The 20,080-nt window shown below is 32.2% G+C and overlaps 1 protein-coding gene across 1 annotated transcript in view; it reads right to left on the reverse strand.

Annotated features, from left to right (window-relative positions):
- The window catches only part of LOC129944277 (allatostatin-A receptor), a 412,899-nt gene that overhangs the window by 59,965 nt on the left and 332,854 nt on the right, over nucleotides 1-20,080 (reverse strand). The window contains exons 5-6 of the mRNA XM_056053612.1: nucleotides 19,083-19,368; nucleotides 18,771-18,921 (exon numbers count right to left, since the gene is read on the reverse strand). Of these exons, the coding sequence (XP_055909587.1) occupies nucleotides 18,771-18,921; nucleotides 19,083-19,368 (437 nt within the window). The remainder of the gene's footprint in view (nucleotides 1-18,770; nucleotides 18,922-19,082; nucleotides 19,369-20,080) is intronic.

Consider the following 20,080-nt stretch of genomic DNA (forward strand, 5'->3'; position numbering starts at 1 on the left):
AAAAAACTCAGCAAAATAAAAGAAGAAACAAGACATAACTCCAAACAATCAGTATAGATTGAGAAATAAAAATTCCACGATAGATCAATTACATCGAATTATCGAATATAGCCCCGGCTGTATTTTGAAAAGATTTTCCACTTGGTATTTGAGTACAAACTATACAGGTTACATATCCTATTCGTTCATCCCATACCCATTCTATATTTTCTCCTTTAAACTCAATCCACTTCCCATAGAGCTAAATTCCATTAAAATTTGTTAGTATCAAATATCACTATTTTTCCCACGGAAAGCTAGCTCCCAATGCACGCGCATTTTTTATGCCTTGCAATTCATTTACCTTTTATTGTAACCCGAACCCACATAAAAATATAAACGAAATAGTTTTAATATAATAATTTGTAAATTAAATCTGCTGAGAATGCAGTTTAATTAGAATAAGGAACTTTGATTGTATTAAATAATAAAGAAGCAGTCAGTCTATAGCGAGACTTGGTCGAATAAAGAACTTTTGATTTTTTAAAAACCTTGTTCGCGTAACTCATTTCATTTCTGGCGCAGTCGGTAGGATTTCTATAAACGGTAGAAATCCATACGAGAACGAATCCTAATTAATCAAATGAATATTGTTTAACGTAAATTCAAATATATTCGAAAAGTGAAGTTTTCGAGAATATAATCAAACAAATGAATATTGTTTGAACGGGAACAGTGAAGTTTTCGAGAATATAATTAAACAAATGAATATTGTTTAACGCAAATTCTAAAATATCCGAAAAGTGAAATTTTCGAGAATATAATCAAACAAATGAAAATTGTTTGAACGGGAACTCAAATAATTTTTATTTGCCTAAAAAACAAAATCATATTAGTGTGTAACAAGTGAATATTGTGAAGCACTTAAAAAAGAAAAAAAAAAAAACAACGTAAAAACATAAAATTTTTTTTTTATTTCCATAAACTGAACTTGTAATTTAAAGAAATCACAATTAAGAAAAGAGACAGAACTTTGAAATTTTGGCCAACTATACCAACAATGAACCAAGAAACCGTAAATAGTTTAGTGGAGGCCATCCAAGCCTTAGCAGTGCGTCCTCACGAACAGAGTCGCCCGTTAGAATACTGAAAGAAATTGCATATATACCAGAATTCGGAGGCCAAAGTGAGAAGCTGACTCAATTTATCAACGTAGTCGAGAACCATATCAGTGCAACCAGAATAGAGGAAAGACCAGAAATATGGCAGGCAATATACAACACCAAAGTGACAGGAAGAGCAAAGGAACTACTAATCCACAATATATCAACAACATGGGAAGCAGCAAAGAATCTACTAAAGCAGCACTTCCGCCCAACAATTAGCTACAAAGAAATTGCGAACAAAATTACATATCTTAAAGTAAGTTCAATATTAGATCTAAATAACAAAATAGAATTTTTAATTCAAGACATAAATACTTTTGCGACATATGAAAATAACCCAAGAGAGGTAAAATCTAATTTATATGTACTAATACTAAACAAAGTAAAACAATTAGCAATTGGAAACCTTTCAAGAGATATTAGGGATATTTACGATATTCATAAAATCAAAGAAATACTTTACTCATTTGTAGGATACGATGAAGGGAATATACAGACAGATTTCAAAACGAACAGACAATTTGACCAGAGAAATAACTACTCTAGAACACAGAATAGGTCGAACGATTATAGAAATACGTCAAGACAAAATAGCTCCCAACTTAACTCTAATTCCTCGGGACAGTTAAACACATCAGGACAAAACCGACATTCTAATCCATTCAGACAACAAACAAATAGTTATCAACTCAACTCTTACTCCCCAGAACAATTTAGAAATACATCGGGGCAGTATCGAAATGGTAACTTATCAAGACAAAACAATACCCAACCTGTCTTCAATCCTTCAGGTCAAATTAGAAATGCGGTGCAAAACCCAACACCAATGTCTGTAAATCAGACACAGAATGAACAAATCGCGATGCGGGAGGAAGAAATCCACAATGTAGATCAGTTTTTTCTGATATAAGCCTCGGGAACAAAATTTTTTTAAACTTAACCATTGAAGAAAAGAAATATAGAGCACTTGTTGACACTGGGTCAACAATGAGCATAATTAATTCCAGTGTAGTAGATTGTAGTAGGTTTCAAGTATATGACAAAGTAAATTATGCAGTTGCAAACAATAAATAATATAACAAATGAGGTAATGGAAAGAGTAATTACTAGCATCCCCAAAGAATTTAATTATAATGGTAAAACAGCCACAAGATGGTATAAGAGAAACTTAGGTCCAAAGCCTTACGATATTTTAATAGGCATGGACTTATTAGGTAAAATTGTCAAAACATTTGATTTCGACAATAAAACTCTCGTCCTAAAAAATAAAACAATAATCCCATTATACTCTGAAAAAGACATTGCAACTTTTGATTGTTTTGAACTTATCGGAGAAGGGAAAGAATTGGATCTAAACCATTTAAACGAAGAGGAAAAGAAAGAAATAGAAAAATTATTAAGTAAATTCAAAAATCTAGTTTATCGTGAAGGTGATCAACTGACGAATACAGATACGATCATGCACGAAATAAAAACTACTATAGATCAATCAGTACATGCTAAACTCTATAGGCTACCCCCCACAACATGAACAAGAAGTAAAACGACAAATTGAAGAAATGAAAAATCAGGGAATAATAAGAAAATCAAATAGCAGATATGCATCTCCTATTGTAGTAGTGGCAAAGAAAATAGATAATTCGGGACAACAAAAATTTCGCCTATGTGTGGATTATAGAAAGCTTAATGAAATAACTATCGATGATAAATATCCACTCCCAAACATCGATAGTATCCTTGATAAATTAGGTAGAGCGCAATACTTCTCATCAATTGACCTTGCAAAAGGTTATCACCAGATTAAAGTTCATCCCGCCGATATTCCAAAAACAGCATTTGTGACACCTAACGGCCTCTATGAATATCTTAGAATGCCGTTTGGATTGAAAAATGCACCGGCGACTTTCCAAAGATTGATGAACGAGATATTAAGAGACTATATTAACAAAATTTGTGTCGTCTACTTAGACGACATCCTAATTTTCTCAACGAGTCTTAAGGAACACATTCAATCTTTAACCTTAATTTTCAAAAAACTCTCTGAACATAATCTAAAAATTCAATTTGATAAATGTTCATTTATGAAAAGGAACACTGAATTTTTAGGGCATATATTAACAGCGGATGGAATGAAACCGAACCCTAAGAAAATAGAATGCATTTTAGAATACCAATTACCCAAAACAGAGAAGCAGATCAAATCATTCTTAGGTACTACAGGATACTACAGGAAATTTGTAAAAGATTATTCAAAAATTGCTTATCCCATGGTGAAATACTTGAAGAAGGGAATGAAAATAAACCTTAATGATCCTGAATACATTCAAGCGTTTGAAACACTTAAATCAAATACAGTGGACGTCCAGTATAACGAATGATATAATGTTCGAGGTCATTCTCTATATCGAGAGCGTTCGTTATATCGATCGACTTTTCCATTCAAAAAAATGTAAGTAAGTGGTTGATTTATTAATTTTATTAATAATTTTGACACACGGAATTTTATTGAAATTTCCTTAAGTGAAACGCCTTTGTTGCACTCATCAATAATTTTGACTTTGTCCTTTAATGAAAGCCGAGTACGTTGAGATTTTGTATTCATTTTAATATTTTGTACACAAAACTAAATCTACAAAATTATTACGGAGCGTTTCAACCAGACCAGACTTTAAACAACAAAAACACTATTTAACTGCTAACATTATCTTGCCGTCGCGTCGTGTCATTGAATATGTGTGTGTAAGATTGTACATAAAATAGAAAACTGCATAGCGATAGACAAACCAAAAACTTAGAATTCTAACAAAAATGTTTTAGTAGGCGATGCGAAGACTAAACGAAAAACAGAAAGCTTGTTATAGTTTTGAACCTTTGGCGCACACACATACATATGTACGAGAATAAACTTATGTGTTGACATAAAAATATATGCTCAGATCACAATGGCAAGAAAAAAACTCATTTTAAGGCAATATATATACGCGTTCGTTATATCGCATAGCAAATTTTTATCATCGTTCGTTATTTAGAGATGTTAATGTAAATTTCGAAAGCGTTCGTTATATCGCAAATTCGCTATATCGGGCATTCGTTATATTGGACGTCCACTGTATTATCAAACACCCCATACTCAAATTCCCCAACTTTGAAAAACCATTCACACTTTTCACCGACGCAAGTAATTATGCGATAGGAGCGGTACTTATGCAGGAAGGTCAACCTGTGTGCTACGGGTCAAGAACATTAAACGATCATGAAAAGAAGTACTCTGCAACTGACAAAGAATTCTTAGCAATCGTATGGGCAGTTACTTATTATAGACCTTATTTATGGGGTCGAAGATTTAAAATTGTAACAGATCACCTACCCATTAAATACTTAAATAAAAAATACACAGGAAAAGAGTTTAGTCAAAGAACACAAAGATGGTTATTAATATTACAAGAGTACCAGTATGATATAGAATATTTGAAAGGCAAATTAAACAATGTAGCGGACTTCCTTAGTAAAATCCCAGAAAAAGATAAAACAACAGACAGTATAGAACACCAGTCAATTAACAACGTATCAGATATAGAAACCAGACACTCAGGGCTAGAAGAGCAACTGAACCATATCCCCATAAAGGAGACGATAGTTAACAAATACAAGACCCAACTAATATTAGCTAACAACGCTGACAAAGAAATAGAAATTTTACATAAAAGAAGAATAATCCATATCGATATGACGAGAGGAAAAGAGTATTGGACTGACGCTTTACGTAGATATATTAAACCAAGAATCACAGGAATATATACAGAACTGACATACCATGAATTTAACAAAATACAACAATTATTGATAGAACTTTTTGGTCATGACAACCAAATAAAATTTATTAAGGCTACCCTAAGGGCAAAAGAAATAAAAAGCATAGAAGAACTACAAAAGCAAATATCACTATACCACGTTAAAGAAAGTCTCCACAGCGGAATAATTGAGACATACCATAGTTTAAAAAACAAAATTTATTTTCCAAAATTAATTCAAGAAATAGCTAAGATTATAAATAACTGTAGGACATGCTTAGAAACAAAATACGAACGTAAACCAATTAAACCCAAATTTGAAATAAGTAAAACACCAGAAAGACCAAATCAAATTCTTCACATGAACATATATTATTTTACAAAACAAGCTTTCTTGACACTTATAGACAAACTAACAAAAAAGGCTTATGTTTATTATCTCCCTAACAGAAACTGGGTTAAAAAAATTGAGATATTAGAAGAGCACTTTTCGAAATTCGGTAAGCCCGAAAAAATTATAGCAGACAACGAGTTTCAAGCAGAAAATTTGAAAGAATTTTTTAGAGAGGAACAGGTAGAATTACACCTAACGAAACCAAACACACATACTGGTAATAGCGATATTGAACGATTCCACTCGACCTTACCTTAAGAGAAGTTAGTGGCAATTAGGAATGAAGATTTAACTTTGATACAAAAAATTCATAAAGCAGTAAACAACTACAATAATAGATACCACTCAACCTTGAAAATGACACCAGAAGAAGCAATGTTTTCGGACATGGCTACTTTAAATGCACGAGTCCGAAAAGAAAAAGAAAAAAGAAAAAAAGATACACAAACCATACTTCACATTATAAATATTCAAGACTTAAGCCAAACTCTTGATTCAATAAGAGATAGTGTTAAAAATTTACAAACAGGAGATGACAGGACAATCAGAAAGACAATAGAAAACATTCAAGCAAAAATTTCGGCAGTAGAACCAGAAAAGACTAGACAAAAAACGAGGACTCATCAATATCGTAGGAACAGCACAAAAATGGCTTTTTGGAACGATGGACGAAAACGACAGACAAGAAATTATAAAACATTTGAATACTATAGAGGAAAATGATAGTAATGCAATTTTTAACCTAAACAAACAAATTAAAATAAATTCCCATTTTAACGATTCAATCTTTGATCTTAAAAATATAATAGAAACAGATAGAAATCAATTAGCTCAAACATACAAAGAATTATCTATTAATGAGAAACGCATTATTAAACAGCAACTTAAAACTGATCAAATATTAAAATTACGAATTTTAGAAGATAAAGTTAACCAAATTATAGACACTATAGCACAGATAAAATTAGGAATGGTTCACCCAAGCATATTAACAGCAACAGAAATAACAGAAACAAAATTGGACTTCTATAAATTAAAAAACGTAAGAGTAGGAATTTTAAAATACGATAAAAATAGACTCATAATAGCTATGAAAATACCAAACAATTATAAGTTAGTCGATTTTAAACTGATAACAGCTAGTCCCACAGAAACTAAACACGAAGTAATAATTGAAGATCAATATGTCATAGAAATTAACGAAACAATGTATAAATATGATACAAAAATCCTATATGAAAAGGAACTAATACCAATTAATAATTGTATTGTAAATCGTAATTGTAAACTAAAAGAAAATAACGCTATTGAAATAAAATCATTAGATGATTACACTGTCCTTTGTAAAAATATGAACAATATAGAACTAATAAATAATTGTGATGATCGTAAAGTAAATCTAAGTGGAAACTATTTGATTGTACTGAATAATTGTTCAATACAAATATTAAATCAAACTTTTAGTAATAAGAATTTTAAATTTGTTGATAGATATTTTTATGAAGAAAATATAAAATATAATTTTACAAAAACTTTAAACTTTGAAGAAATCATACTTAAAAACTTTGTAAACTTAGAAAATATAAAAATACTTAAATTTCATAAAAATGTAAGTTATTCTGCTATCATTGTCTTTGTATTAATTTTTGCAATATTTATTTTTATACTTCTGAGAAAAAACAAAAGTTTGAAAGTTTCAATAAACAACATAAGCAAAGATACTCCTAAAATTCAGGAGAATTTTAATTTAAAGGGGGGAGAGGTTACTTATCCTATTCGTTCATCCCATACCCATTCTATATTTTCTCCTTTAAACTCAATCCACTTCCCATAGAGCTAAATTCCATTAAAATTTGTTAGTATCAAATATCACTATTTTTCCCACGGAAAGCTAGCTCCCAATGCACGCGCATTTTTTATGCCTTGCAATTCATTTACCTTTTATTGTAACCCGAACCCACATAAAAATATAAACGAAATAGTTTTAATATAATAATTTGTAAATTAAATCTGCTGAGAATGCAGTTTAATTAGAATAAGGAACTTTGATTGTATTAAATAATAAAGAAGCAGTCAGTCTATAGCGAGACTTGGTCGAATAAAGAACTTTTGATTTTTTAAAAACCTTGTTCGCGTAACTCATTTCATTTCTTACATAGGGGGATACCTTCGCAAAACTACGAAAAACTGAAATCATATGTCACTAACCGACTCTTTAGATTACGGTACGAACAAATTTAATCTGAACTAAAGAAAATTGAAGCCGGTGTACCAGAAGGAATTGTCTTAGGACCAATCTTGTATCATTCATATAAAAGGGATGTTTCATGTTCCAGTGGATATCAAAGCTATCATCGCAGTATTTGCTGATATAGTACTGCAGTATTGTAGCCCGACAAATCAGTTTCAAAGGGTACACGAAAATTGCTGAATGCAGTTGTTATTGTACAAAGAAAACAAATGCTTAACCCATACAAACATTCCAAAACAACGTGGTAGAATATTAATTGCCCCTTGTTAGATAAAGTAGTAGCAATCGACATCTAGATCTTTTTTGAAATAGCCACAGAAGTTGTTAAAACACAAGCTGTACCACTGTAAAGTTGTGCCAACTCCAAAATGGAGGCCGTTTTAAATGTACTAGACAACGTTTGGAGAATAAGAAGAACCAAGCAGAGATGATGGTCTAAAGGTTATGGCAAAGTATTAAACCTTTTAACTTAGAGAATTAAGATTTAAACCATTTTGATGTATATACGTATAGCGGTATAGCGTATACGTATGAGTAATTGCATACTTTTTATATGACGAAATAAAATAATCATCATAAGGCTCCAAGAATAGACCGTATACCCAACAATACCTTACTGGATGTTTTAATCATATATTTTAGATGAAGGTGTGGTAGAAGAAAACTTCAGAGAAAGCATTATCTTCCCAATTTTAAAAAAGAGAAGTGCAGAAGAGGGGAGTAACTATTGATGAATATCTTTCTTGAACAAAAATCTTCTCTGCTGAACTTCTCAATCGCTTAACGAAATGGATAACGGACAATGGACTTTTAAGTGAGAGTTTCAAGCAGGCTTTCGCAAGAAATACTCTACTGTGGATAACATCTTCACGTTAACAAGCATAGCTAAGACATATCTTGATAACGGAAAGAAGCTATATGCTTTTATCGTAGATTTTAAGGCTGTCTTTGATTCCATTATCAGAAAGTCTTTATTCCTTAAACTGAGCAATGTAGGAGTTTCAACGAAGATCCCTAAAGTGTTTGCAAAGCATGTACGAGCAAAACCAAGCGGTAGCTTGGGATAGTAAACAATTGTCCTCCTGGTTTGATATAAAAATGGGCGTCAAACAAGGGTGTTTACTGAGTCCTTTGCTTTTTTCGATATTTCTTGATGACATCACTTCCTGTCTCCCAGGAGGAATTTATTTCAATGGAATAAACATCAAATGTCTTATGTATGCAGATGACATCGTCCTACTGGCAGAAACGGCAAATATGATGCAACTCATGGCCAACAAATTACAGCAATACTGCTGTAAATGGAATCTAAAGGTTAACACCGACAAATCCAAAATTATTTTTTTCAGAAACACCACCGGAAGATACGCTAGGGATGAGAAATGGACCTGGGAAGGTGAGGAACTTGAAAAAGTAAAAGAGTACAAGTATCTAGGAGTAATCTTGACTCCCAAACTCTCTCTTGAGAAACACTTCAGAGCCAAGTTACATGATGCTAAAATGGCCATTAACTGCAACTAGAAAGGGCTCCTTGGTAAAAAGAACGTCGCAACAAGTGTGAAATACAAACTTTTTGAGACGGTAGTTAGATCAATAATGTGTTATGCCGCGCAGGTCTGGGGAGTTGTTCCAATACAATTACGTTAAAAAACTCATGCTCCATTTAGAGACTGGGCTTACTCCTCTCTTCTCGTACACTCTGAAACTTCACTTCAGCTACATAAGAAAAATCATGGAATAATCCCCGCAAAGACTTCCTAAAATAGTGGCCTCCTATATCGTACAACGCAAGTCCCAGTTCTTTGGCGAGTGGTCAAGATTATGCTTGGAACATAACCTTAATCTTTGACAGCATTACCCCCGAAAGATGGGAAGAAACCTTTGATGTTCTGTAGAACACTATTAAGGAAACAAATTTCTACCAGAATAACGTTTTAATAATAGGGTATTTCATATTATAATATAAAATAGATTTTCGACGAATTTAACAACGCGTCCTATAAAATCCAATCGAATCCAATATAGCATTATAACAATTACTTGCATACACAGTTCTTAGATAGATGTATTCTAATGGTGTCAACATAAAAGGTCCATAAAAGTAGAAACACCGTCTTTGCTTTTCAATGAAAGATCCTGATTCCTTGATATAATTGGCTATTCTCATTTCCACATTTTCCTAAATTACCAATTGTTTTGTTGCATTGTCACCACTCACCATCATTTTATTACCTTATTCATCACCATAATTTCCATTAAAATAAACCTAAGGGTGCCTTGACGATGCGATGGTATGGATTTTATGGCTATTTTTAAGACCATTATATAGGGCAAGGACACTCTAAATGCAGAAGATTTGTAGGGCTAATCACATGCTCTCAAATTTATAACGTTCGCGTTGTGTTGCGGTTTTAAGGCAGGTGTATAAACCTTATTCGGATATCCCTTATTTGGTAATGACAATTTTTGGGGTAGATCATAAGTCATTTTGAATGCTTTTCATACAAAGAAATATAATAAAAGGGTCTATCAAAAGTATCTACAAAGGTATAGAAGTCTGCGTGGAAAAAGAAAGTCAGTATAAAAACAAAGACACAATAAACGGTTATTAGCGGTGGGTAAATTTATAAAGTAATGGTATACTCCTGACTCGCTTTTTATTTATAGCTCGTAAAAATTGAATTTTTGCAGTAGCGTATCTGAGTAGGGGTAAATGGTAAGGAAATGTAAGCACACTTAATTCTTCTTGGAATATAAAACTTTATGCATGGGACGCTTTTTTGAAATATTAAACTGTCGCATACAACATTTTCTTTGTCTATGTTTAAACCTCTATTGTTTACTGCTTTAAATAATTAATTGATTATGTTCTTTGAAATGAATGTTTTTAAAAATTAAATAATACACTCTTTAAAAATGGTTTCCTCACCACGTTATTTCTTAAAAAAGTTAATATTTTAACTTTCTATTTACATTTCAACTTAGAAAACAGTCTATTTTTAATATCAGAATAAAACCTATTATTGGAAAACAGTATAATTTGTAGAAGTCAATAATAATAAGAAAATATTTCTTGGAAGTACTGGAAAATCGAAATACATTTTATAAAAATAAACTATAGAAGAAATCGAAATAAGTAAAAAATATTGCAGCAGAAATTGTTAATTCTAAGTTTTTAATAAGAGATTTTCTAAGTGTACTTATTTCCCCCCTAAAATTCTGTTCTATGGGTACGCTCTTTGTGTACACACTAAAATTCGTTTGCTTTCGACGACAATGCATCATATACTTCGAAAGAGCTTTTAACGTTTTTTAAGTGCGTAAGAAAATTTTAGGTGCCATTCCAGTGAATTTCCCATAAAATGGTTTTGAAACATCAACTTGTCAATTCTTATTTTTTCGGTTCATCTCAATTATTCATAAATTTTTACTTCAGAATAAAACGTTAACGTCACCTGATACTATTTCAGTATTAACTTTGAACTTCTTATTGACCATAAATCATAACTGATGCTAAATATTTGTATAGGTATTTTAGATGCTTTAAATATTTAAGTATTTTAAAGTCATAAGTCAGTGATTAGGATTACTAATATACTGCAGTATTAAGCTTGTTTGTACGTATGAAAGTTTGTCTTTATATTGTAAAAGCTTTAAAAGTGAAACAATTTCCATATTGTAAGGCATAAAAACGTTGAAGTCAGGTCATAGATGCAAATTCATTTCCATCACTTCCTCGTCCATTGCAAGGTTGAAATTACCTCAATTAAAAACTAGACAAATTTGCTTTGAGGAAGTCCTAATAGCTCCCAAGGCAAATTTGGATGAGCCGAAAGATTTTAGAGTAGCGCATGGCTATTATGAGAACAACATATACCATGTTTGTTTTTGTGTACTGCTCCAGAAACAATTTGTTTTACTGCACTGCAGCTCGAAGCTGAAAACTTCTGCTTTGTTATCCCATACCTGCCCCAAGGTTCATTAAAAAAAAACTCTTAAAAGGGGACAATGACACAGCAGAGGTTTAATAAAGATTAATATATATTTTTGTTTGTAAAGGACTCCTTGGTTTTTGTATTTCGAATTAAAAATTTATCTTGGTACTATTAATCTTTACGTTACAAGATAAAAGGGAGTTTTGGATTAATAATAATATGAATTATTTTTAATTCCTGTTATGATAAGACCAACTGAAACATTCCTAATGGGTTTACCATAATCTTTTTTCAAAAGATTTTCAGGGTGGTATTTGTGAGATAATCTTTTCCCTGAGTCGTCGTAAAATGAATGTCTTCTGTGTAATAATTTACTGTTTAACTTAGTGGAATAAAAATATCTTGAGTTCTTTGCTTTGTTTTAATATACAACTCTAAGATATTATATTGAAGTTGAATTTGTTTTTTTATTATTTAAAATATTTGAAAATTTTAATAAATAAAGTTTGGTAGGCCAGTAAATATTATGGGAACCTTGAAATTGTTCCCATAATATTTACCGAAACCATTTCTTATCAGTTTTTGTAAAAAAAAATATTAAAAGTTAACAACATTCTGCGAATGAAAAAAAAGTTTGATTAAAATAGCTTCGAAATTTAATTTTTACCAACTTTCAGTAGTTTTTTTCGTATGTTTTTGACTTCAATTTTTCTAACAATTTTATCAGATGTCAAAAACGTACCGAAATACGTCCACAAGCTTACAAACACATCTTTTTAAAAATCTTTGTTTAAGATTCTATGGACCTTGAAATGTCGAAAAAATGTAAAAATTTTCGATTCGACACATCCTATCGAAAGTTAATAATGAAAAATTGTGAATGTATTTTGAGAGTATAAGCATTTCTCCGAAACCAGGAATTGAGTAAAATTGATCGATAATTGTATTAGAAATGTCGATATTGGTTTCAACTTTTAATATTCTACAATTAGAGTCAATTAGGCAGAATTATTAAAACAAACAAGTAAAAATAAACAAATTTGATATAATTTTTCGACGATAGGCAAAAATAACTTAAGTCAGAAATTGGTCACATAGACTAAATAAACCTGAGACTTTAATATCAAAACAATTATGAATTGCTTTTGTCTTATCGTCTAAAAACTAAACTGAAGTAATATTAAGCAATTGTTCAAATTCAAGTTGTTGGTATTAAAAGAGCACAAGATTGCTTCTGAACCCAAAGACTCTGTTACCAAATATGACTTGTATTTTAAAATTTTAAAATGTACCTATAAATTATTAATTTTGTTTCGAAAATCGTTAGAGCGGTTTTTTTCTTGTAACATTTGGGAACTGTATAGTAAGCCTAGCACTCGTAAAAATTTTGAGCTCGAGATTTAAATTAAACATGACATTACGATAGAGAAGCCGAAAAAAGTGGCTCTCCCGATCCCAAACAATCGGGTCGATTGAGTTCAAAAATGGAATGGCATTTTAATCCACCTAATTTTTTTTGGTCAAAAATAGAAAATTCGAATTTTCTCAAAAACGATTCCATAGATTTTTATGAAATTTTCTCTACAGTTTGTTTTTGTGGATTTGGCTTGTTGTATATAAAAGCTGTTTTCGCATTGCTCCAGAATAGTATCTACCCCGCATACTCTTTATTTTGTTTTTAATTTTCTCAGGAATTCATGAACCGATGGCCATAATTTTTATGCATAAACTGTCTTGTTGTCTTTCGTTTTTTTGAGAAATCAAATGGCATTTAAATTTTTAAATATAAACTTTTTTGCAGGTAAATTTTAATTATAGGTATTATTTTTCAAGATCTACTTTGAAAACTTGTGCAAGTTCGTGCGATGCAGTATTGCATTTTATTTAAATGGATTAAGTATATATATAATTTTTCAATTTTGTCTTACAAATATTTTTGATATATATGTATGTACATAATAATAAAGAGATTTAATTTTGATTTTCGTAAAAAAATGATGACTCACTTTAAGATACCAAATTTCAAAAATTGTTTTACTTTATTAAAAATACAAAAAACAATTATATTTTTGATCATCAAATATTGTAAGACAGTAAAAAAGTTTGACAAAATAAAATAACGGTTCTATAGGGGGTACACTCTTTGAGCAAAACAATCTTTTTTTTTATTGAAAGAAGCCAAGAAAGTTAAGAAGAAAAATTTTTTTTTAAATTTAATAAAAATCTATCGGTTCAATTTCGATAAAAACCGAATTTTGGGAACCATTGCTATGTTCGCGATTGTGCTTTTAACATTAACTTCCAAGTTTGAACTTAATCAACAAATGGTTTGGGCTGTAGGGCTACGATAGACCTATCTTCTGTTACGAATACAGTGCTTGCCGTATAGTTCATATGTATCGCAAGCAAAAAGACAGTTCAAGAAAATAAAAAACATAAAATCATTTATTTTTACTTGAGATGCCAAAGAATTTTTCTGTTCTATATATATAATATATATAATATCTAAATTTTTTTTTTGTAAATTATATGTATACATTTTAATAAATATTGAAAAAACATAGACCCATTGCCTTACTTTCTACTTTCTCCAAGGTATTTGAAAAGCTTTTGAAGTTGCGAATGGGAACATTTTTAAATAAAACAGGTTTTTTAAGTGATGGTCCATTTGGAAGGTCGCTCAACAGAAGATGCAATATTAAAATTATGCAGCGAAATATGCGAGGGCTTTAACAAAAAAAGTAATACCATAGCGTTATTTGAAATCCATAACTGGATTGCTTCCTATTTAAGCCACAGGACTCAAAAAGAAAAACTTGAAAATGTCTTTAGCGAGGTCATAAATATAAGTATTGGTGTACCGCAAGGTTCTGTATTGGGCCCGGTTTTGTTTTTAATATATGTGAATACCATATTCCAGCAACATTTTAGTAGTAGCGTAACGGCTTTTGCCGATGATCTGGCTCTTACTTACGAAAGCAGTAACTTTTTTGAATCATTAGACTACAAAAAGACTTGCAAGTTTTAAGACTATGGTTTTCAAAACATAAGCTATTAGTAAGCAAAAAAACAAAGCTTATGATTTGGAGCTTACTAAATGTTAAAAAAACTGATTGTGACATTTATTTTCACTCTGCAGAATGTAAGAAAATTTACACATGGACCCACACTTTTAATAGTAAAAACTTTACTGAAAATGTTGTCTGTTCATCTACTTGTTGGAGTTTCAAATATCTAGGTATTTTAATTGACAAAAATCTGAACTGAAAAGACCACACATCACAATTAAAGCAGTAGATGTTATCTGTTACTCGAAACGTTTTTATGTTAAGACCATTTTGCTCAAAATCCTTGTTGGTAACAATATACAACGGACTCGTTCACTGAAGCTGCAATATGGTATATCCTGTTGGGGAGGCACTTATTACAATACACTTGAACTTCTTGTTTTGTCTCAAAAGCATATAATAAGAATTATGTATCTGCAAGAAGAACAGATTTATCAGCACATGACCTTTTTTTCAAAATCTTCATATCTTACCGCTAAGCATCTTTATTTTTATAAAGTACTTAAAATTTTCTTTAAAGGTGGTGGTTTTACTTCCCCAATTCGAAACTCATTATATTACATTTGGCATCTTAGTTTTTCTAGCGTTTGTTAATTTTAGTAATGTACGAATTATTCTTTAAATAAAACGTGACCCCACACGTAATACATATTTAAGTTTCTTTTTTTTAGCATTAAATGGTTACAAAATGACTTGTTTATCTTTTTCCTTTTTTTTTTTTAAATACACTTAAGAGTATGTCTTTTAAAATTATTATTTTGTAAATTATTGTAAAATTGAAAAAGATAAATAAATAAAAAAAAATATTTATAGTAATAACAAACAAATCTTATTTATTCAAGCCTTGAAATGGAAAGCAGTTGTATGTTATAGTGGCTGTCCAAGATGGAAACAGATACACTTAGGCCAGCTTAATGGCCCATTGTGATACCACATTAATCTTGAGGCTTTCTCCTTAGCTCAATGGAACCAGCTTCAGTCCCTTACGAAACTTAAGAGGCTGATTATACCGATATGATTTAGATCATTTAGATCGTTAAAGTAGAATTCTCCTAGGTAATTCTTGCGTTTTCGAGCTAGAGCAGGGCATGTGCAGAGAAGATAAAGAACTGTTTCCTCCTCTTCCTCGTCCATACAGCTTCTGCAAAAGTCTTTTGAAAATACGCTTAGTCTCGTGGCGTGCTTTCCTATTAGATAGTGTCCAGTTATGACACCTATTATCGAGTTTATATGCGATCTGCTTAGAGAGAGCAAGCACCTTGAACGTTTCAATGTTGGCCAGATGTTTTTTGTGACTTGACACGTGGTGATGTTGTTCCACCTGGTGCCTGCCCTCCTCACAGCGTCTTGCATTAGCAGCAGTTTACAAGTAGCGATTAGTATGCCAGTATGTGCCAAACATGGCAGGATGGGCTGTACTGTACCGTTCCTGGCGAGTTCATCTGCCTTACAGTTACCTGGAATGTCTCTATGGCCCGACAACCAGCAAAGGTGAATATTAAACTGTTGCGCCACCTCCATTAGAGATGATCGACAGTTATGGACTGTTATAGAGTTTGTAGAGACAGAATCCAAAGATTTGATAGCGGCCTGGCTATCAGAGAAAATACGGATATCAGATGTTGATATCACGTTTTCTTTGAGCCAAGACAAGACTTCTTTTATCGCCAAAAGTCTAAACTAGAAGTCGCCTGGAACACGCTACAATGATTGGGAAGGCGGAATGAGAAACTTAATTTCAGTCGTTCAGAGTACACACCTCCAACAACCTCTTCTTTTGTTTTTGACCCATCTGTGTAAAAATGGATTGACTCATCCTCCAAGAATGTCCTATCCTCCCAAAAAGATCTGGGAGGTATAGAAATCTGGAAGTTTCTATCGAATTGCAGTTGGGGGTCTGTGTGGTTTGGAATTGATTCTAAGTACCTTAGAACTACGGAGTTGCCAATATTGCTATTAGTCCACTGTGACGAAGCTTTGTGGCGAATAGCAGAGCTTGCAGCTATTTGTTTGCTAAATATGTCAAGAGGTGTATGGGAGAGCAAGGTGTCCAGTGCCGCAGACGGGGTCGTGCGAAGCGATCCGCTTATACATAGGCAGGCTGAACTTTGGACTTTATTTAGTGTATCCCTGTTTATACCTTTCTCTAAAGCAGTACACCATACTGCCACACCGTGCCTTAAAATCGTTCTGATTACCGATGTGTATGGCCAATGCGTGATTTTGGGTCAGCCCTATTAATTAGCAATAGCTTTTTTGCAAGAAAAGAGAGCTACAGTAGCTTATTTGACTCTTTTCTGTACGTTGCGTTTCCTTTAATATAAGGAGGGTTGACAAATGGAATTTTGTATCTCCTCGAAAATAAGACCAGATCTATTTTGTGTGGGTTAACAGCCAGTCCACACCGATCAGCCCAAAGTATCAGTCTGTCCAAGGCATTTTGTTGGAGTTCTTTTAGGATGTTAAGATGCTTTCCTGAAACTGCTAAAGCAACGTCGTCCACATAGGCTATCAATCTGAAACCCTCCACATCCAGACTAGTGAGGGTTTCATTCACCACTAGGTTAGAGAGGAGAGGGGATAGAACACCACCTGGCGGTGTCCCTCTACTAACGAATCGTCTACTAGAAGAGTTGCCTAGTTTTGAGTTAATTATTCTGCTAGTAAGCATTAAATGAATTAAAAAAAGCAGTTGTAAGTTATTAAAAATATTTACAATTGATTAAATTTTAAAAATTTAAAGTTTGAAAAAAAGTATTCAAACTTCAATAGAATTTAATTGAGTTGACGTTAAAAGTATGTGAATACTGTTGAATGTATACATACTACATCAACGAAGAATTACAGAAGATACAAAAAGCAATAAATATAATTTGATGTAGCAAGTCAGACCTTCCGATTTTCATTAAAAAAGAAAAAGTAATAGATCACTACTCTGATTTAACATTTAACATTTGGAAGATCAAATTAAAATCATCATTTTGATATGAACGAACAATTATTCAAAACTCTCTCAACAAATATTAATAGCTAATTGTGCGATTTTAAATAAAATTATTATAATTACTGACAACAAACTAATATTTATTTTAAGTCAAAATCAAAGAAAAGACCGAGGTTATCATTAAAGACTTGCGTTGTAAACGAAACTTTAGAAATTGACCCTTTAGAAATTTATTATAAAGCCTTCTTGTTGCTGCTGAGTGACACTTAATTTACTACACAGTTCGTTCAATCACGTACATATATAATAATTATGTACTTATGTATGTACATAATTTATATATGTACCAACCTTTATTCTATGCATTTGTATTATCTTATTACAGGCTCAAAGGCATGTAAGGACTTTGAGTGATATTTCATGTAAATAATACATATGCCATTGTTTATGTCCTAAAATATAACCTCGAGTTCTATGTTGTTTTTCATTTTGATGATGTTAGAATTAGAATTAAGGACACTTCATTTGCTTGAATAATAATAACAGTTATCTTTCAATGTCCAATAATACCAACAAAAATAAAATAAAATTAAAGTAGGCCTATTCGTAATGTCTGTGGAACGTACGTGTCGTTCATTTAATATGGACATTGAACATTGTATAAAAAAGTAATCCTATACGAGGAATAAAAAGTACCTAAATCTTCTGGTTGTGTCTTCATCCATTCTTTTTATTGCCTTATATATACTGTGTATATATGTATAAAGGTATTTTCTGTATCTATATATTTATATCCTGATAGCATGTTCTAGTTTCTTTTTTCCCATCCAAAGTACAAGTTATGCAAAAACCCCAAATTGTCATAGAAAAATCTTCCCTGTAACGACAACGTTATAGGTATGATGCCCTTACAGATGCCTATGCCTACTTACATTCCTTTACATATCTATACACACATAAAACTCAGGTATAAAGAAAAACCCAACATCCTTATCGTCAGAAGCCTAAACCCCAAAGACCGCTATATGGCAGCAGCTGACAGAGCACAATAGACAAAAATACCAAGCTGCCTCTGCTGCCAGAATCTGATAAAATCATCGTCCGAAAGCTAACCATAGGGAACTAAAATGGGCCATCAATGCTCTGCCGAAAGCTATTATTTACGACTATTCGTTAGAGAATTTCTTCTCCATTCCGCGCGAGCCGCGCCGTACCAGTTCCAACTCCCCCTAGCGTACTCACCTGAAAACCAACCAGACTCCAGACACCTTCCTCGGTCGAGAACACACAGGCCGTATAGTTGTTTCCTCGGAATTTGTAAATCCTGACTGCGTGTGCCAAGGCTACGGGGGTTGCTGTTGTTACGATGAGTATCCATGCTAGGAAAATGGCTCTGTATGAAAAAGAACAGAACACAATATTACAGTACATATGCATTTTGAACGGACCAATAAATTTCCATTATATTGACAGTTGGTATTGAAAGAGATAACCCGTTATTGTGGAATTCTACATCTACATTCTCTACAACAAATGAGTATTTTGTATACTTACAACATAGCGTTACGTTCCGTTCGTAGAGACATACTGGTTACCGGATGTACAACGGCCAAAAATCGGTCGAAGGACATAAGGACGAGTGTGTATACGCTGCAGTGACATGTTACCACAATCATATACTGGACAAATTTGCACCATAAATTTCCGAAGGGCCACTCGGGTAAAACATAGTCCGTGGCCGTAAATGGTACACAAAATATCACAAAAAGGATATCCGACACGGCCAAGTTTATTATTAGTAAATTTGTTGTGGAACGCATTTGCTGATTCGCAACGACCACTGAAAGAACAAAAAAGGATAACGAGTATTATTAATTATGTTTCACTGGAAAAGATAAGGTGTAGCTTTCAGCAAAATGTATACATGTGTATTTATGATGAATAAAGAACAGACTTTATACCTACCCTACACTACCCAAGCAATATTCCCGAGATCATTAAGTCTAGTTTTTATTTTGTTTCAGTATGAAAATGTTATATAATTATATAGAACCTCAAAAGATATCAAGCCTTTCAACAGGTTCCTTCGTCTCTAGTATAGCAGTAGTGGTAGCATTTAATATTCCATTTTCCTTCATCAACAATTGAACTATATACGTCAGATATCACACTTGGACTTCAACGAGCTGTTAATTATACGCCATGTATAAAGCCTGCCTACATAAATATGCCTGGAAATAAAATGAACGACTATAGTCGTTCAAGCCTAATGGCTTAATTTTACGAAGTGGAAGACTGACCTTCAATTTCAGGATGGATTGAATGGAATTAATTTGTAAATATTTGAATTAGTCCATGTAAACTGTTGTATAAGCCCAGTTAAATGTGTTCAGAGAAAAAAAAATCACAAACTGATAAATGGTACAAATGTTTGACCTAAAAGGATCAAGTTGAAAGGACAAATAAAATAAATTAAGTGATTTTTGTCCACCTGTGCAAAACTTTATTAAAATTGTTTTATTTTCGGGCGGAATATATAAATTGTAACATTC

Source organism: Eupeodes corollae, chromosome 2, assembly GCF_945859685.1.
Source record: "Eupeodes corollae chromosome 2, idEupCoro1.1, whole genome shotgun sequence".
Lineage (NCBI taxonomy): Eukaryota > Metazoa > Arthropoda > Insecta > Diptera > Syrphidae > Eupeodes > Eupeodes corollae.